Genomic DNA, 20,997 nt, shown 5'->3' with positions numbered 1-20,997 from the left:
ATACCTCTGGGAGCCTTTTAGTGATTATTTCGACAGAGTCTAAGGCTAATTGCCAATATGCCTGCAGCCGGTGACCTGAAAACCAAAGCTCTGTGGGCTTTGGGACTTCTGGAAAGAATGTTTGTCCACCTCATTCAGCGTTCTTCTGAAAAAACATGTTCAAATGACAAGAAGACACAAATCAATGCAAGTGCATGTCAGCAGCTGACCTCGAGTGTGCGAAGCATCTTTTCATCATGGTTATCTTTTTAGCTGTGCCTTTTTGTGTATAAAATAAATGTTTGTAGTTATGAAGTGAGACTATGAGTGAAAGCCAAGATTCGTAAGTAAGTCTTGCCATTTATTACTAATTTCTCTTGAATGCCATATATATAGCTGTGGTACACACCGCAAATACATTAATGTGGGTAATTGGCGAAAAGACAACAGACACCGCCTGTTTAATCACACGGTAATGTTTACCTTTTGCTCAAGCATTTTGAATATGGATATTGTTCATGATGTCAGTCAGAGTCACAAGCCTTGTTGAAAAAGACTACAAAAGGGCACATCTTCTACCAATCCCTTTTCCTGTGTAAAATAAATAAAAGTAAATTAGATTGGTCAATAATATTATCCGCCATCATCAAGCTGCACAAAGATACTTTTGCCCCAGTGACCTCAGTGGGCTGCAATTGGCCAACAGCAGAGAGTTATGTATCTCCCAGGTCCAAATGTGTTATGAACTGTGTGAATATGAAACACGCCAGGCTGAATCATAGCCCAAGAAAATCTTGTTTAAAAAATACAAATAGGCCAAATGCAATTTCAGTGTTGGAAATTAGAGTTTTAGCACATTACTTCACCTCAACTGCAACTGAACTGTACCTCATGAGTCTACAAATGAATACATTTATAGCCTGATGCTATTATCATGAAGTGACACACATTTTCCATTATTGCACACCTTGCCTACAATATCACATGTGGCAACACTCAGTGGTGGAAGAAGTACTCTCTTCTTACCTAAGTAAAGGAACAATACCACAGTAGTAGTACTTATTTACACAGTCAATGATATATGTTCTGTTACAAGTAAAAATGCTTTCAAATTGTTATTTCAGTAAAAGTACAAAAGTATTAGTATCATTATGTACAAGTAACATTACTCATTATGGCCCATTTCAGAATTTGATATATATGACCTATACTTAACTGTTGTAGCTGGTAGAGCTTATTTCAATTACTTTATATATTGTTAGGTCACTTAACCTATAATAATACATCATATTGTATTAATTGATTTAGATTATAAATCTGCAAAGTAACTAGAAACTGTCATACAAATGTAGTTGAGCAAAAAGTAGGCTAGGATATTTACCTTTGAGATCTAGTGGAGTAGAAGTATAAAGTAGCATAATATGAAAAATACTCAAGTAAAGTACAAGTACTGCAAAACTGTACTTAAGCACAGTTCTTGAGTACACCTGAGGTGCCAGCTAGTAACCGCCAGAGGGCGACAAAACGGTATTCCTCGATGTCATGTAGAATATCAATAGAAGATTGACAGTTCTGTAAACCAATGCCTCGCGGTAGAATCTACTACTATCCAATAAGGGCGTGCGAGGGAGGATACTAGCTTTGAATGCAGCAGGTGGATTAATTTAGAGCGGACTTGACACCTTGTCCAGGTGAGAGATACATATCCGTCTATTATGTTAGTGTGTTGTCTGTATAGTTGTCGCACTGTTAAACCTTAAAAACAGTGTATTATTGTTTGTTTTAAAAACGTTGAGTGTTCTGGAAGTATTTCAGTTTCGTGTAATTTCTAGTGGTTGTCACGTCCTTTGTGTGATTTTGTTCAACACGTGTTGTCAGTTAGCTAATGTTAGCTACTGTTTTAGCTAACTATGGTGCCATGCTAACACGAAATGTAACGTCCAGTGTTCGATAGCTAACGTCAGTTAGGTCAGTTAGTTACGTCAGTTAGGCGCCGCTATAGCTAGCTAGCTAATTAACGTTAGTGTTACCTTTTTGAAGTCAGGAAATGCGATAATAAATAGCTTACATTAGCTTAACGTTACTTCTCAAAAGTTGCGTAAGCTAGCGTAACGTTAGCGTAACTTTTCAAAGCTCAAAGTGCTTTACAAAAAGCGTCACATTTAAGACAGCTGATGCAAAATTATTTGAATACAATAAAAAACAGACCAATGAGAATAATAAGAAATTGAGAATTAGTGTATATATATTGTTACATTTACCTTTTTTCTCAGTGTATTCCTTATACGTAGTAAAAGAGCATTGAACATAACACAACGAACGTTTTTATTTATAAAACGCTGGTAAAAAAAAAATTTTTTATCAGATTAATAATTCATCAATCAAAGTAATAATCTACATATAAATCGATTATCAAACTAAAACAAACACGCATTTGGATAAATTATAATATAGTTATATGAATAAACTATGTTGTAACGTTGTAAAAATCGTTCTAAAATCACATACTCAACATTGGTAAACTATATTACAAAACTTATTCCAGTCAGTAACTCAGCGAAAGCACACCCCATTAAAGGAAAGTTGGATTTTAAAAAGACAAAACGAGAGCATGATTGTGGGAATGTGGCACAAATAATCGTTTTTTCCGCTATTGTCTTTTCATATTCGTTGAAAGCCCAAATCGTACTGTTTTTATTTAACACCCAGCCTTAATGCGTAAAGCATTATAACATTTCCTGTCATTACATTTTTGTGTGCATTACTTCCTTAATGAGACATACTGCTAACATGACTCCATTGTTGTGTCGACTGGTTATATCAGAAGTTAAACAAATGGATCCGAAGAAGCCTCCCAAGCTTGGGATGACGGGCGTTCCTGGGCTGGGACACGGAGGAGGACTACAGCCTCAGGAGCCGGCTGTTGGACGTAGTAGAGGGCTGCTGCTCGCTGCAGAATGGCCTGGTGTAGGACGAGCCAGAGGTTTCCCCACTTCTGGCGATACCCCACAAGGACGAGGAGTGACTCTACCCATTACTGACCCTGTGGTTGGCCGAGCCAGAGGGCTGCTCCTCCTCCAAGCAGCTGAACCAAAGGTAGGGGTGTCAAGAGGTGCACTCCTGTCCAGTCTGGAGCCGCAGCACAGACAGACGCCTCCACGTGAAACTATGACGCGAGACCTTATAGAGGGGACCAGAAAAGAGGTTGGAACAAAATAATTGTCTCTATGCATATACAATTTACATGTTTTTTCCATTTTCTAAATGTTATTGCCCTACATTAAAGGGATAGTTTGGGTGTTTTGAAGTGGGGTTGTATGAGGTACTTATCCATGGCTAGTGTATTACCTACGATAGTCAGCACGCCCTCAGTTTGGATAGTACCAGCGTGGAAGCAAAGCAAAGTACTGCTGTGGACCGGGGCAGCAGCAAGATGTATTTCAGCCACCTAAAAGAGAGGCTCACTTATAAAAGGCAATATCAGTTTATGTGTACGCTATATTTAGAGTATTTTCACCGCTCCATCAGACAGCCCTTTCTGACAGAACTGAACTTGAAGTGAAACGTATTTATGCTCTCTTCAAAGCCACCAGACTCCACATGTAACAAATGATGATTTCATGTCATGATTATCCTGGACAAATTAAATGCAGTTAAATATGTTATCCCGATAATCATCAAAATATGCTTCAAACTCTTAAAATGGCACTGAAAAATACAGCAATCACTTACATTGTGTTAAATTTTTTTCTTGCACGAGATTACAAACTTTTTGTAGTCAACATTCTTTAGTTTTTATTGCGATCCGTGATATATTCCTATATCGTCCCATCCCTAGCGTACACTTAAACTGGTTTTTATTTAGATGGGCCTTTTAGGTACATTCTGCTGCTGCCCTCGTTGACAGCAATATATTGCTTTGCTTCTGTTTCTCCAAACCGCCATCTACTGTACGTAATAAACAGACTATGGATAGGTACCTCATACAACACCACTTCAAAACACCCAAATTATCCCTTTTTGGAGCTGCTAAGGTTTTTGTCTGCCTGCAGGTTGACTTGCCTACCCTTGGTCCAAGATCAGCACTGGTCTCAATGTTTAGAGGAATGGGCATTGAGCCCTCAGTGACCTCATGGGGAAGAGGAGCAGCACCAGTGGGTCAGTATTAAAGGGTTAGCCTCGAAGTTAACGACAACTTTGGCTCAAGCACACTTGATTGATTTTACTCATTTTTAAGTTTCAATGTATTCAAGTCAATCAAGCAGAAAAAAATATTTTAAAACCCCAACAAAAAAATAAGCAAATATTCAGGTCCAGCCCTGGTTTAATGGTAGCTACTAATTATAAGGACTTATAGATAGTTTTGCATGCTGCTCTGACAAAGTAAACACAACAATGTTACAGATAATTGGAATAATTATGGAGTAATTCTTAGTTCATCACTAATGCAATTAACTTCCTTAGATGGGATTAGTATTGGTTACAATGCATAAAGCTTTGGATATTTTTGTGCCCATCCACATGTGCACACTTTGTTTTCTCTCTTTCTTGCTCTGTTAGCTGAGTTGCTTAAATGCCTTTTAAACATCAACATCGTTAAATTAAGTCTCTTTTTCAAATAGAGACACCCATTTAAGGCAGGCAGTGAGTGAGGAGCAAACGTCAACGGGATGACACGTTGATCCATTTCAGATCAACTGCCAGTTCAGGTTTAACGCATAGCACGTCCTTGTGTAATGAGTTGTTACATGTTGTAGGAAGAGGAGCGGCTGGAGATTCGGGTGATGTGAAGCTGCAAGGTGCCCCAGCAGGTGTCGTCAGCAGCCCAGAAAGCATCAGCGAATGCGGAGACGTGATGGGCAGAGGCAGCGGGTAGGTGGAAGTGGAGTTCCAGTGTATTAACTAACGTGCACTAAATACTAGAAACACTTGTTAGTATAATACAATACAAGAGCACATTGTAGCCTTTATGAAGGCAGGATTTATTACAGCACTGTTGTATTTTAGTGCGCTAGTTTTAGCTAGGTGTGCCTAATAAACTGGGATCTGGGTGCAGGAAGTGTTTTTAGCCATGTTTTCAGTCGCTTCCTAATTTCTATTTGACAAAATGGATGCAACTCAAATGTGATTATTCTGGTATTTACACCTAAATCATGCCTCACCTACAGTAAAATCAAGCAATTGTGATCTGAAGCAACATTTTGTATTCAAGTATGTTTTCTGGTTTATGCATGCGAGTACATATATTGTGTGTTGAGCCTTGAGGTGCTGCTTTTGCTTTGTAAGCCAGATGTTGGTGTAACTGAAGTGGTGTGGTTGTAAATGTAAGAGCAGCTTTTGACTCAAGGGTAAGATACAAATAGATTATCAGAAGAGTCTTGAGTTTATGTGTGTTAACATTTAGGGGCATCTCAGGCTTCTTGTTGGTCACAAAAATATTTGCAACAAAATCAATAAAACGTGACCAGAGCCATGTAGCTTGTATAAATATTTTCATAATTAAGACCCTGATTGTTTTATAACTAACATTGATAGATCATTATTGCACCCATTGTCAGCATTGAAAAGCAACTCTACCTACTGTATAATTTGACCCTCTTCAGTTTCCATGGCCGAGGTTTGTCCCCTCAGACGATGGTGGGGCTTGGAAGAGCAGCAATGCCTCACCTTGGAGTAGGAAGAGGACGCGCTCTCCCTCCTTTTCCTCCAGGTCGTGTCGAGTCTGTTTCTCCAGCCTCTGAGCCACAAGCAGCCCAACACACTCAGACCTCCCACACAGGTAGGGAAACTTTAACAATGTATCCTGAGAATACATGAAACAATGCAGAAGATGTTTCCGTCAGCTAGGTTAAAGTCGTTTTTCATTAATGTTCTTGTGATATTTAGTTAATGTGAGTGACAATAATTTTTGAAAATGTACAAGATTTTAAAATGCAAATAATGTGAAGGAACCACACCCCCGCCCATCCCTCAAGAGGTACTGCCTTCTGCTGTCGCACCGGCAAAGATGGAGCTGAAAATGGAGGACGTCTGGTAAGTCTTTTTTGAATTTTTACCTCTTGGAGCCTTGACACGCAATCGTTCAATTTTAATATCATCCAATTGTGGGGGTCGACGGGAGTATTGTGTGAATAAACACATTTCTACTGTTAAAATGTTTTATTACCTTGTAGTAGTAGCCTAGTATCACATTATCGTCTGACGGAGCTTTGAACTAATAACATTTTTAAAGGAATATAATATTCATAGTTGTGTTTTTATTACTATCAAATCAACTGAAACTAAGGTTAGCTTAGTATGAGCCCTTTATATCTACATAGGGAGCACGTCCTCTTCCACAGAGCTCGCCATGTCACACTGCCATGTTGCTACAGTAGCCCAGAATGGACAAACCCAACGCTGGCTCTAGAGAGGGCCTTGCTCGGTTTAAGTCACCTGAAGGCTGATAAGAGTAAGTGGCACACTTGAAAAGGGGGATTCAGTTCTGTTAGATGCTAGAGTCCCCTAAGTCCTACAGACTGGACCTTTTTTAAGCTCTCTGCGACAATACAGTAAAAGTTAAATGAATAAACATTTATAAAAGAGTGACATTTTCATTTAATGTATTTAAACATAAAAAATCTGTTTAATTGCAATGTTTCCTCCATTCAAATAGCTGCTCCCTTTTTTAAAAGTCTGTCAATGCTTGGTGAAAATACCACAGCGTCATGTTCCATTTAACATAACCCTATCTTCAATTTCACAATCCAAATCATATCCATAACGTCGACTCCTCACATGGAGCACAAGGCAAAGGGTTAGTGAACGAGGATATGTAGCTGATAATCGTTGCATTACTTTATCCACCTATCCTTCCATACTGAGGATGCCAGTGCAAAACTAAGCAAAATGTTATATGAACAATTTGTTTTGTAAGAATATGATGCAACCCTTTTATCGATTATAAATAAAGATGCACAGAGAATACAGTGTCTATTTTGGCTGTCCGCAGGCCTTTGACTGGTTATTGTGTGCAACATTTTTCAGATGCGGGGCGAAATAATGCATTTGATCAGTCAGCCTTTGTCGATTCTAGTACTTTGAGATAAAGTCTTTGCGCCAGGGCCACTTTTCACTTAAGCTTTACAGACTGAGAATATAACACTCAGTACCACAAAGTAACTGACTGTTTGTGTGTCTTGTGCTGAAATGATCTTTTTGTGCATTTATATTCTCACCTGGTTAGTGAGCCACCGAATAAGGCTGGAACAAAAGGAGCTCCTATAACTATCTGCTCAAACCACATCCAGATTCGATGTAAGAATGAAGCGGTTTATCAGTACCATGTTACATTCACGTAAGTATCATTCATTTCTGTTTCTTTATTCAGCAACCACAGTGATTGATGGAAATTCCCAAAAATGTATGTGTGAAGTTCAAGCCACCTTTTCCAGTGAAAACGTGAATTGCTTTATATGTTAGGTGGATTTTTTTATTTATTTTTTAACCACGCTATGAACCAAAAATGGACATGGCCAACCAATGCTAAAATTATATGAAGTCCCGTCGGAGACGAGCTCAGTGCAAGGCTATTTCAAAGCAATTGTTTGTTGAATCAATATTGTCAGTTGATACTGGTACTTGGAAAAGTGCTTTATCTGTTCTAAGAAGTTATGAGTGTTTTCAATATCTTTCAGTCCAAATGTAGAATCCATGGGAATGCGTTTTGGCATGATGAAAGACCACCGCTCAGCCACAGGAGAAGTAGTAGCTTTCGATGGCTCCATACTCTTCCTGCCTGTTAGACTAAATGACGTAGGTATCAGTTACTGTATTAGTTGTGTGGCTAATTGACTACAATGTTTTAATTTTGATTTGAATTGTGTATGTCGATGACTTGAGTTCCTACAAAAGTCTAAAACTACTGAAAGCAGTCGTCAGTTTAAATGCATACAATTTTCATTGTGCAGAACTATGCAATGCAAAATGTCACATTGCTGAACCGAACACTGGATAACTTTTCTGCTTGTTTTTTGCATAATATTTTGATGACATGCAGGTGGTTTTTCTCAAGAGTTTGAGACGAACCGATAATGAGGAAATACAAATACGAGTCCAGATGACAAAGATTCTGCCGCCCAACTCGGATCTCTGCATCCCGTTCTACAATGTGGTGCTCAGGAGGTATTTAAAAACACTGATTGACCACTTAAGTTATAGATTGTACACAAATCTAAATGAGACGCATCTGAATCAGTATTTTATACTACACTATAACTACATACAATTGGGCCTGGGCAAAAATGTAATACAATTTATCGTCTTTTAATGGAATCCCATCGAGATGAAATGTCGATGTTGTCGTATGATTAACAGACTGGACTTCAACTGGCAGCGTTCCAGTCACAAGCGTCTCACTTGAGACGGTTATGTTCGTTTTGCATTTATATTCTTAATACAATGAGAAACTACTCGGTACTTTCCATTTGTAAAGTATTTAATTCACACAGGAGTATACAAAAATTGGCTTCACCATGTAATGAATGAATTTCCCAAAAACATGCTATAGCATGATATATATTGTTGTTGATACATTAAATTACTTGCTTAGTATCACGAAAAGATGCTTTAGGCCAGAGGTAGCCAACACGGTGCCCGCGGGCACCTGGTCGCCCGCAGGGACCATGTGAGTCGCCCGCAAGGCATGTTCTAAAAATAGCACTAGGTCCCCATGGAGCTCCGTCTAAAATTTGTAGTTTCTGTTCGTTTTGAATCAAAAACGCTTGCATTCATGTAGATTTTAAAAGGAAGAGGCCGCCGCACCGCACTGGGTTTTCAGGTTCCGAATGGCGGGCGCTTCCCGTTGGCAATGGACGCGCCGCCCCCGCCACGATCGCACACAGGTCCGTCAGGCCGCGGGGCAATAACTCGTGGGTGGCGGGGGTAGAGGTGAGGCAACGCAGTACGATCGAAAAGGCCCAGACTAGAGGTTTGAACGCAGGCGACCAAAGACGCTCACGTGCCTCGGAGGGTTGGATCCCCCCCTCGGCTATAGACGAGACATTTTACTCGTTTCTTCGTGGAGAAAAAGGTACCCAAAAAAAAGCTGGTGACTACAGACTACAGGCCGGCATGCAGGCTTCATTGCGCAATGCAAAGTTGACCCAGATTTCCCAAAATGTGGTGATTAGTACTGATGTAATAGGATTCATTTAAACATGTGAAAGAGTTGATTTTTTTATCTTACATAACTGATCATTTGTATAAACATGTGACAGAGTTCATGATTTGTTCAAAAATGTTACGAAGGTAGTGGTTAGTACAAACGAGTCATGATGTGAAGATATGACAGTTAATGATTTCCTAAAAAATTTTAGAAGTGATAATTTTTACAAAAATATAACAAGTGCAATTTTGAACAAAATACACAATCATTGTTAATAATTATTGTGAGGAATAATTAACATTGACATGTGATCAGTCTCTTCACATATATTATTATTGTTAAAAGGTGATCTGTGCAACTTTGTTATTCAGGAAGTTTGTATCAAACAAGTAGCCCTTCGTACTACTCGGTACCCTTGAAGTAGCTCTGTTTCAAAAAGGTTGGTGACCCCTGCTTTAGGCCATATCGCCCAGCCCTACATACATACTTTTCATACTGTTGACATAAATTATAATGTCAATAATCTTCTACTTAACTGGTGATGTTAAGAATTAAAAAATAAAAATGCTGTAATTGCCCTCCATCCACTCACAAACATGATTTTAATACAGTTTGGGATATACTCATAAAAGCCCTTTAATGAAATATCCTAAGCAACCATAATTGTTTTACAAAGTACGCTACCGTAATATATTACTATTAGGACGGTCAAATGACAGGACATGACCCAATGTTGTTTTTGTTTTTCAAGGGTAATGAAAATCATCGGGCTGAAGCTGGTTGGTCGAAATCATTACGATCCAGAAAGTGCAGTCATTCTTTCAGAACATCGGTTAGTACTGAACTGCATCTTAACTTCAGAGGGCATAAACAAAGCCCGGGACCCCCTCTGACTCTGACATCCCCAGGACAATTTCCTACCGTTACACTCCCTTGCACATCCTTTCTATGGTTCTATATTTAAATACACTTGCCACTTTTACAATATACTTGTTTTAAAGTACTGTAACATTTTAATGTTTCTATTTTTAAAATATGTCTTGATTTATTGTACTGTTTATTGTTATGGACCATTCACCAAGTCAAATTCCTTGTATGTGTAACGTACTTGGCAATAAACGGTTCTGATTCTGATTCATATGCCAGTTTATATCATGATTTAGTCCATTCGTTATCCTCTTTGTCTGTTCTTGTAGGCTGCAAGTGTGGCCGGGTTATTCAACCAGTATCAAGCGCACAGACGGAGGCCTGTACCTGAACGTGGATGTGTCTCACAAAGTCCTGCGAAATGACTCGGTGCTGAATGTCATGTGAGTTCACACAGCAAATCAACAGTAGCATACAAACAGTGGCAAGTTTGCAGATATATTCATATAAGTCAAACTGGATACATTTTTATCGTAAATATTTAGGGCCTTACACTTTTATTTTTATAAAGCATCACTTACTCGGCAGTGAATGCTGCTGGGTAGGAAATACAGAATCCATCTTTTATTCCATTTCGTCTGTCCTCTGTACACATGTTCATACAATTTTAAACATTGAAAATGCCATGACCTAGCCACACAGCTATATAAATGTCATATTCTGTGATATAGTCATACATATTTGAATACCAGGTTGTACGATATCTTAGTGCATCTGTCCTCTGAGACAGAGCTGCAAATACTCTCAACCACTACAACCCTTCCCTCTGGGAATTGGGTTGTATTTTAAAGGGCAGTGGCAAATGCAACAGGCGTATTGCATCTATAGATTATTTATAAAATATTCTATTTACACTGAAATTGGAAAAGATATGACCCTTTGCTCTTTGTCTGCCAGGAACACGTTGTACAGACTGAGCAGAGAGAACTTCCAAGACGAATGCACCAAAGAGCTCATCGGCAGCATTGTCATCACCCGCTACAACAACCGCACCTACCGCATTGATGCCATTGAGTGGAACAAATCGCCCAAAGACACCTTCACTTTGATGGATGGCACAACAACCACCTTTGTGGAATACTACAGGTGAGGCTGCTCTGTCCGTGAACTCTTTAAAGCTGAGGGGGAAATATAGCAAGCGTTTTTGTAATTTGAAATAGTGGCAGTTTAATTCAGAGCAGCAATAAAAGTCTGAACTACAATTTAAACTCTTATTTATTGCATTGCACATTTTAACAGCAAGAACTATGGGATCACAATCAAGGAGATGGACCAACCTCTGCTCATGCATCGGCCGAAGGAGAGGTCCAAGCCAGGAGGGAAGGTAAACATCTCTTAAGCATCGGTTATTTTAACGTAGTAAATGCTCAAGACGCACACAAGTGTATTTTTTAAGCTCTCTACAGTAGACCACTCAGCTGTAATGACTTGAATTCTTGCATCAGAATGCCACCTTGTGGCTACAATAGGTCTAACAATGAGCATATTTATTCCTGACTTAAAACACACAACAAACATTTGCTTTACCAAAAACCTTATATCAAGCTTTCCCATGTGAGAGGCACTTTTTGCTTGAACGACCTACTCGTCAGTAATACTTGTTCCATACTACATAATAATAATCCATAATACTGCAGTTTGCTTTTATGTCGGATGCATAATAATACAAAAAGGAAATCATATCAAAAGTATTATATGAGCAGTAAACACTTAACTGTGTAGATAATGTCATAATATTGAATTATTGCAGCAAATCATTACTGGAGAGATCCTTCTAGTACCAGAGCTTTCCTTTATGACGGGAATCCCAGACAAAATGAGGAAGGACTTCAGAGCAATGCAGGTAAATTTCAACACGATGTTCTTCGTCTCCACAGGCCTTTACACACCCAGGGTGCATGCAATAAATTCACACGGTAATATGTTTTTTTTTCTCCATTTTTCTGAGCTTTCGCACTGCGAATAAAGCCATCAACCAATCACGTTGTGTGTACACTTTGTTGTACTCACCTTGACAAAGGCAGCGCATACCAGATCCACTCCTACTGGTCTGACCTTTCACAATAAAAGCCCTAGAAATGGACAATACACTGCAAAACTGTTTACCAGAGAAAATTATTACTTATTACTACATCTTTTTTTACTGTTGATGCACGGAGCAGCCATCTTGGATTATGAGGTTGGGTTCGGTGGAGTTCGTACAACTGAACGAAAATTCGACTTCCAGTTGAAATGTCCTCAGAAACGCCATCTTCCCAGTTCAAATGGAATGCAGCTTTATACGTTCAAACTTCAGGAGCAACACCAACAGCTTTGTTCTTATAATATGAAAGACAATATGTAATGCTTGCTTAATGTAACTGCTGCCATGTGTAGTTATTAACAAGTTTAAAGAGATGAAAAGAAAGCTATTTTCAGAAAAGAGTTTAACAAAGGACTGTTAATGTTGACAGCTATAATAACAACCAGCGGTATTTTACAACAGCTTTGTCAACATCCAGCTGTGGTCGAACTGCTGTAACATTAGTCCAAATGGCCCAATTAAATTAAGCATATCATGTTTTAAACGTATCACTGTACAAGGTGAGAAATGTCATCTCCAGCAGACACTACCATCCCCAAAACCCAAAGACTGATGAAATGTGGAAATGTATATCTAAACAATGTTGTAGAAACAAACTTAGTTCAAATGTGTTTTTTAATGTGTTGCAGGGCCTGAAAATGCACATCAATGTGAGCGGTGAGCAGTACACCCACTCAATAAAACAGCTTCTAAAGAACATCAGCACCAATCCTGAGAGTACGAAGGAGCTCAGCCGATGGGGACTGGACATTGGCTCAGAAATCATGGTGGTGAGGCTCTGCTGTTAACTTTATTTCAAACGATGCAACTCAATTTTGTCACAAGACAGTGATGCAGAGTGCAGGTTTTTTAAATGCCCTTCATTTTCAGTCCAACAATACTGTCAAATTCGACTAAATTTAAGCTACATTCCACTCTTTTTATGTCAGCCTACATAACACAAAGAGATGTAACGGAAGAGTCACTGTAAATCATGCTTTTTTTTAAAAAGCAATGGTTAACAATCCTGGTCAGGGACCTAGAGCTCAAGTCATCAAACTGAACCGACTGGAAGTGAGTCCGGCTTTGAGGAACAGGTTTTAAAAACATAAAATATGAGAATATCTGTGGAATATTTAAATGCAGCTTGACTGTCCGATAGGTAGGTAGGTAGGAAGTCACTAGAATCTAGTGTTGATTTTAGTTATTTTTAATATTACGCTTCCTTTTTATACTTAATGAGATCTTTGACTATTCTTTTCCTCCTTTGTGTTTTGACAGTATATTGTGTATTGGTTTCCTCTCGTGCAGACTACAGGTAGAACTCTTCCACTTGAAACCATCTGTCTGCAGTCTTCATCCTTCACCACCGGCGCTGATGTGTCCTGGTCCAGAGAGGTTGTTAGGGATCCTTCAATCAGCTCTGTGAGTGGTGGAGACAAATCTCTGGAGCTCCTCATTTATGATGAATATAATTGCTGTGTTTATTTGTTTCTTCACCAACTGAATTATCTCCCTCTTAGATCCCATTGAACATCTGGGCTATCTTCTACCCTCGCCGCTGTGCAGAGCAGGCTGAAGAGCTTGTTTCCGTCTTTAACAAGGTGGCCGGTCCTATTGGTTTGCGTCTGGGGCGACCCATTCGTGTGGAGCTGAGGGATGATCGCACCGAGACATACGTCAAGAGCATCCACTCTCAGCTCACCAACGAGGTGTGACATAAAATATATTATTTAGATAAGTAGATTTATGAGTAATTTAATTTTATATATATACAGCTGCACAAGTTGTTGTTGTTGTTGTTTTTTGACCATGGTTAAATGATGACTGTGTCTGGTCCCAGTGAAGTGAAGTCCTTCCTGTGTAACTTTCCATTGTTTGTTTGTTTACAGCCCAACATGCAGCTGGTAGTGTGCATTATGGTCGGCAACAGAGACGATCTCTACAGTGCCATCAAGAAGCTCTGCTGTGTGAAAAGTCCCATCCCATCCCAGGTCTATAATGCTTGTCCATGTGGTTGTTCATGGTTGGTTTAGAATTCGAGGGAAAGAGAGGTCTTCTTCTGAATGTATTTTCTCCCAGTTAAAAGTAAGATTTTTGTCACTTATTGTGTCACAGGCCATCAATGTCCGGACAATTTCCCAGCAAAAGAAGTTGAAGAGTGTCGCCCAAAAGATACTCCTGCAGATGAACAGCAAGTTAGGAGGAGAACTGTGGACTGTCAATGTCCCTCTGGTGAGCGCCTTATCTGTTTGGGCTGCATGGTTTAGGGAAAATATCTTAATTGTGATTTTTCTGGTAGGCACTATTCATTTTAAGCATAATACTGCGTGTGAAATTGTGATTGATATTTAACGGAAACATTGATACCACAGTACCATTTGAACAGCAAATGTTGTGGTTTATCTGAAAACAGTGCAGTCAATGGGGAAATAATGAGCCTCTATCTCACTTTATTAGAAACACTTGATGGTGGTGGGAGTTGATGTCCATCATGACACCAGCAAGTCGCATCAATCAGTCATGGGCTTTGTCGCAAGTGTGAACAGGTAAAACTTGTTTTTGGTCCTTGGATTCCATTTTATTTATTCCAAATTTTCCATTTTAATTATTATTATATTATATTATATATGATGATATATTATCTATAAGAAAAACTCTAGTCGTATGATGGATAATTGAAATTCCAACAGTTCATAGGAAAATATTCAAAATGTGATGATTATCAATGAATTTAATCAAAGAAAGTGATTCAATAGAGTCCGCAACATGTCTTAAGCTCTCATTGGCTGTAGCTCGCGTCCCTACACACAGACCCTTTGAGACACTTCTTACATGAGATTGGCAGATTTTAAGGCACATTATATTATATAACCACGTATTTCACTTTGTCTTGCAACATTCAATTGTAATATCTTGACAGAAATACATAGCTTTTTTTCTTATCCAGCTCACTGACTCGCTGGTACTCCAGAGTAACTTTCCAGACACCAACTGAGGAAATGATCAATGGCTTCAGAGTTTGCTTACTGGCTGCACTGCAGAAGTACCACGAGGTAAGTACTGCAAACATGCATTACATAAATGTATTTCAATTCAGTCCCCCTTGTCTCTAAACTACACCCTACTTCCTGATATTAATACTGGATTTACAGAGTATTAACATGTGATCTGTATCTAGATGTTGTTTAGGTAAGAGACAAATGTGTTATGCCACAATTTAAAGCACACAGTGCATTGCAAAGGGAATAAACTTAAATATTTTTATTTGATCACCCACACCTGACACTAAACGTGTGTATGTGTTAATTTGTACAGGTGAACCACAACTTGCCAGAGAAGATTGTGGTGTATCGGGATGGTGTGTCAGATAGTCAGCTGAAGATGGTGGAGCAGTACGAGATCCCACAGTTGATCAAATGCTTTGAGACTTTCCCCAGCTATGAGCCCAAGCTGGTCTTCATTGTGGTCCAAAAGCGCATCAGCACCACCCTCTTCTCCTGGACTGCAAACGGCGTTGGTACACCTCCACCTGGAACTGTTCTGGATCACACCCTCACTCAGAGAGACTGGTCAGTCAGCAAAATGACCCTGTTGTTTGTTTCGTTCTTGCCAAATCCCTCTGCAGCAAAACCCTTGTGCAAATCAGTGGTCCCGGTTAAAGTCAGTGAACATTTTGCATCTCTTAACACCGCTGCTTTTTGTCTGAATCCAGCCTTAGGCCACAGATGGCCTGCTCTCTGCTTTTAGTTTAGTTTTAGTTAAGCTTTCGTGTAAAATAATACGACTATTGTTTTGAAACCCCGGCGCCAGCCAAGAAACCACACAAATACACCTGAAGAAGTTAGACTAATATGATTCCAGTGTAACTGTGTGTGCAGTCTGAATGCTATTCAGGAAGAGAAATAATGTGAGTATATCATGAAAAGAGTCCTCTTACATGAAGAAGGTTGTAGAGATGAAGTGCTGTGTGAGCAGCCTAACGGGGTAGAAGAAACGAGATGCTGCTTTTTATCATTTTTACCGGACTGCAGCACCATCTCCTGGCAACAGCAGTATATAGCACTTTGGTGAGGACACCAGCAAAGACTCATCTGCTGTCGGCTATTTAAATTTTCTAACACTTAAGTTTGTTTGTTTTTTCAGGGTGGACTTCTTTCTGGTGGCACATCACACTCATCAGGGCTGTGGACTTCCTACACACTACATCTCTCTGTACAACACGGCAAATCTCACACCAGACCATTTGCAAAGGTATTCATAATGGGGATGCACCGATACCTCTCTTTTTCAGACCAAGTACAAGTACTTACATTTGAGTACTTAACGATACAGAGTACCGATATGAGCATTTAATAATATCATTACAGTTCTAACAATGACTTTGAAAAATTGTTTTATTTTCGTCCGATTTTCGTCACACTTTTCTGACTAACAAATTAAATATATGACATGATTCTGTTGCTAACATTTTAAAATTCAACATTGTGTTTTCCTATGCAAACTGAGCATAGTTTTTTACAGTTATGATTTTGGTAATTACCCGTTTAACCGTGCAGTGAAACAGTTAAAAGAAATATTTAAAAAACTAAATTGAGCAAAAGTCAGAGGAGCGGCTTGTCACAAAGGAGAATAACGCTGGTCCACCTCAAAGGTCAGCCCACCTAAGTGAGCCGGAGCTGTTGCTAACTTCGGGGCTAACCCCCTTCACTTTAATCATCAACTGGCTGACAAGAAACCCTGACAGAGTATGGCAGGCAGACACACAGCTGACAACCTTACAGCTAAACTTATTGGTGCGGTAGAGAGTAAAGAGTCTGCATGTGTCCACAACGATGCACGCAGCGCATTCTGAATATGCGTCTCAATCAGGGGTTTTAACGCAGTTTGCAACTTAAGGGCCTCTTGCTTGTTTACGACCAGCTCTGTGCGCTGTACAAAAACCAACCAGCCATCAGTTTGAAAGTCTGGCATCGAGATGCAAGTAAGAAGAGCCCACATTTCTGGTCGGAGGGAGAAACACCTAAACATTATGAAAGACATGGTTGTCAACAGGTTTTTGGTTAAGTGCAAATATTGCAACACAATAAATGAAAGAGGGAGACTGTGTTCGCACAGTCGAACAAGTCCACCACCGAAGTTAATCCCAGTATGCACGGCTGCATAAATACGGAATATTAATGGTTTTCATTTCCGTTAGCCATGTAAACGGCTTAGTAGGATTAGTCTTTTGCGGAATAAGGGCAAAAAAATGAATATTTTATGCATGAAAATGTGGTCAGTGAGTCAGTAGTTATTGATATTTATGAGATTCAGATTAGAAAATATCAAAGGAGGCTAAGAAGACTAGAGATTTATGCAAGCATTAAAACAGACACTAGATACACTACTCTACATGTTTTTACAGTACAGAATTTAAGCACAACCAAGGAAATGTTGAAATAAGTGGGAAAATGAAAAATATAAGGTAGAATTTTTACAGGGCTGTTGGATTGGACTTCATTAGTTTGAACTAAGTGTACCAATTTAACATTGTTTCTCTGTTCCCACACCAGGCTGACTTTCAAGATGTGCCATTTGTACTGGAACTGGCCGGGCACCATTCGTGTCCCAGCACCATGCAAGTACGCCCACAAACTAGCCTTCCTGTCTGGTCAGTACCTGCACTCAGAGCCGGCCATCCAGCTATCAGACAAGCTCTTCTTCCTTTGAGCTGCACAAGTTACTGCCACAAGTAAACTGCTCCGGTCACAGCAAAACCAGCTGTGATGAAAAACACGACTGAAAGACATTGTTGACATGTCACTTAAGACTTTAAAGTATACTGTAGCTTTTCACCTTCTAATTCCTATATTAATCACGCCTTTATTACTACTGATGTTTCTGAGAATGCTGCCTCGCCTCTCACACCGTGATAAAATAGCTAACTCTTTTTGTGAAGGTACCACCATATTTCATCACTGCAATAACTGTGTGGGATATTAATACAAGAGTATTTTAATTTCAAGTCTAGTGAAGAAAAGGTAGAAACTGTTGAGTTTGAAGTGAGCCCAAAGTTTGCAATGTTTTAAGTTTTCTGAATTATTCTTAGCCACTGTTCTTGTGGCATAATTATTAGTCAGTGTTTTGTTTACAATTCTGTACTGGTTTATACAGGTTAACAAGTTTGATCCCAGAATGTATCATTATACAGCTTTCAGTGTTGCATGTCCATAATACTAATATGTACAAGATAAAAATAAAGCTTAAATAACTGGGAAACTCTCTTTATCTACCCCAGACACTCACCATCATAATCACTCCATAGTGCACTTTCTTTGGACAAATGATTATAGAGACAAATTCAAGACGTGTTTGCAGGACACACATGGCAGAAAGAATATATACTTCATATGTTTATTTCTGCTTTGATTGGATATGTCATTTAAAAATGCAAAGATAGACTTTTAAAATCATCTCGACTTGCTTTCCATTAAGTTGGATATTTCTACATGAAATATGGTCGTATCATCTTGCAAAGCATCTCAACTTTTGATATGTTTCTGTATGTGGACACGCATAACACCCATAAGTGACTGTTGAACATCTCGCTTCAAAATCATTGGGAATAACAGCCTCCACCCTTCCAATATTTTCGAATTTGACTGCAGGGATTTGCTCCCATTTGTCCTCAAGCGCATCATTATGGTCCAACACTGATTGTCAGTTGTTGAGGCTCACAGTCAGCGTTACAGATCAATTCAAAGGTGTTTGATGGCTTGAGGAACCTTGTCCGAATCAGGAAAAAAAACAGCCCGATAACAGAAATACAAAAATGTGTAACTGGATGTACCATCTACTGCAGTGGTTCTCAACTGGTCTGGCTGCGGGACCCACCATCACCCCGTTAAATTCAGTTCATTCAGGGTGAAGTGAAAAAGCCACAATATTATATTTTTCTCATCTTCTAAAAAGACAAATTAGTGTAAATGAAATCACAACTTTTTTTTTTGTCAGGCAAAGGCCCGCGACCCACTGAAAACGGGTCCGTGACCCACTTTTAGGTCGCGACCCACCAGTTGAGAATCACTGATCTAATGTATAAGAAAGATCAAAGACCCCTACTCACTGAAGAGGTGGGTTTGCAATAACAGGATTTGGATACCAGGGGTCTTCTTGGAGCATTTTTGTCTCTATTTTGCAATGGACTTGTTACCCGCTGTTTTGCAAAAAATACTAACAATCTCCACAGACAGCTGGTAAATTTACACAAATATCCATTTATATATCATGACATCATATCATATGTCCTGAACTTATCAATAATAAGTGAAGCTTTACGCTCCCTCCCGGTGCAGGGCCGAGATCCTTCTTGTGGCACTGGCACCTCTGTGGCACTCTCTGGCAGCTTGTGGCACCTACTGACATACATATACATATGAGCAGAGGAAGAGTGAATATATTTTCTATATATATACTTTTAAATGATAATAAAATGGATGATTTATTTTCATTATTTTAGCCGATTGTTGTAAATGACTGTAAAAGTAATAATTTGGAAAGAGTGTATTATGTTCCCTTTTGTTGCAAAACCAGCAAAATCATACTTAAATAAAATTAATGAGAAACAAAAAAGTACAACGTAATTACTCTAAGGATGCATACAGAGAACGGGTGGCTCCGGTGACTCAACTAAAATCATAAAACTGATTTACGGAAGCTGACCTGTTGTAACAACAATGTGTGTTCTCAGGAAATGTCTCAGGAAATGTGGCTCAGCTTCTTGACGGGTGCCGAACTAGTACCGCTCGCCTGCCACAGCTGACGCTTGCCGCTGAGTGCCGCAGAGAGTGCCGCAGAGTGCCACAGAGAGTGCCACAGAGTGCCACAGAGGTGCCAGTGCCACAAGAAGGATCTCGCTGTCTCTCCCCTCCCGGTGTCACGACCCACACAATTTTCAGTCCTGGGAGCGTTTGCAGGACCACTGTAGCGAATGTTGCCCGGAGTCTATTTAGTTTTATTAATGTTCCTGAACTGTTAGTTTTTGTTTAAAAAAAATGTGGTTCACAGAATGTTCCGCCAAGCTTTGTTTTGTAGTGTTCATTTTCCTAATGGTCACAGAACATCCCACAAACGGCTGTCATGATGTCATATACATTGTATCATGATCTGAGGTTATTAATGATAAGTGAGGATCTGCAATGTCCATCGGTCTCTCAAGATTTAAATGTTGGCCATCAGTTATCTCACAATGATTTCATTCTGATCAGTTCATGTGATGCCGTCATGTTTTATTAAAATAAACGAGTGATCGCAGGTGTACCACTACTAGAAAGCAATGGCATCTCTGTAGACAAGTGGCTCCAAAATATGTGTGATTTTATCACCTTATTTGGTGAGTACAGTGTTTTTCTTGCTGTTAAGAATGATATCCCAGTTGCCTAGTTGTTAAGACTCTATTGTCTGTATATATTTGTATTCATGTCTCTGTTTTCCAGGAGCTTCTGAGTGGCCTCGGATGTCTGACGGCTTTGCTCAATGAGTTTAAATGAATTTTACTCTAAATCACCGAATCGTCTCCATGTGTACAGCAGAGAATGTCGCCATCAACACCAGCATATTTACCACTGGTGGTAAATGTGGCTGTGCTAGATTATTTAGCAGCGGATAGAAAATAATACTTTGATTACATTTTAATCAGTGCTAATCTGTTTTAGTTCGGTTGAAGATTTCACAGTGATAATGAAGATGCAATAATTTAAAATATATGTACATTCTTTATTTCATTCATTTACTTATTTATATGGTCTTTATGGACTGATTTCCACATCAGGATTTGCTGAACAGGATTCGGACATTTTCTTACTTAAAAATGTCTGTTGTAGGAAATGTACACTCCACATTT

General features: G+C 39.3%; 1 protein-coding gene across 1 annotated transcript; it reads left to right on the top strand.

Moving 5' to 3' along the window:
• The first annotated feature begins 2,814 nt into the window (after positions 1–2,814).
• On the top strand, positions 2,815–17,825 carry piwil2 (piwi-like RNA-mediated gene silencing 2). Its single transcript, XM_076104618.1, has 23 exons — positions 2,815–3,075; positions 4,032–4,137; positions 4,737–4,851; positions 5,583–5,758; positions 5,928–6,012; positions 7,205–7,315; positions 7,656–7,773; positions 8,018–8,142; positions 9,876–9,956; positions 10,321–10,434; positions 10,949–11,137; positions 11,291–11,375; positions 11,802–11,894; positions 12,764–12,904; positions 13,425–13,538; positions 13,637–13,825; positions 14,006–14,107; positions 14,232–14,348; positions 14,574–14,662; positions 15,064–15,169; positions 15,432–15,685; positions 16,260–16,367; positions 17,669–17,825. The coding sequence occupies exons 1-23, from the start codon at positions 2,815–2,817 to the stop codon at positions 17,823–17,825; spliced, it is 3,036 nt and encodes a 1,011-aa protein (XP_075960733.1).
• The last annotated feature ends 3,172 nt before the right edge of the window (positions 17,826–20,997 follow it).

The sequence above is a fragment of the Anarhichas minor genome, unplaced genomic scaffold, assembly GCF_050575085.1.
Source record: "Anarhichas minor isolate MPS153535 unplaced genomic scaffold, ASM5057508v1 ptg000030l, whole genome shotgun sequence".
Classification (NCBI taxonomy): domain Eukaryota; kingdom Metazoa; phylum Chordata; class Actinopteri; order Perciformes; family Anarhichadidae; genus Anarhichas; species Anarhichas minor.
The sequence above is the reverse complement of the archived record's forward strand: the minus strand, read 5'-3'. Positions and strand labels throughout refer to the sequence as shown.

Bases quoted from the DNA above. Each gene is read 5' to 3' on its own strand.
- piwil2 (XM_076104618.1), top strand. From the start codon at position 2,815: ATGGATCCGAAGAAGCCTCCCAAGCTTGGGATGACGGGCGTTCCTGGG. The intron at 6,013-7,204 runs GTAAGTCTTTTT...TCACCTGGTTAG, and splicing joins CTGAAAATGGAGGACGTCTG to TGAGCCACCGAATAAGGCTG. The intron at 15,170-15,431 runs GTAAGTACTGCA...TAATTTGTACAG, and splicing joins CACTGCAGAAGTACCACGAG to GTGAACCACAACTTGCCAGA.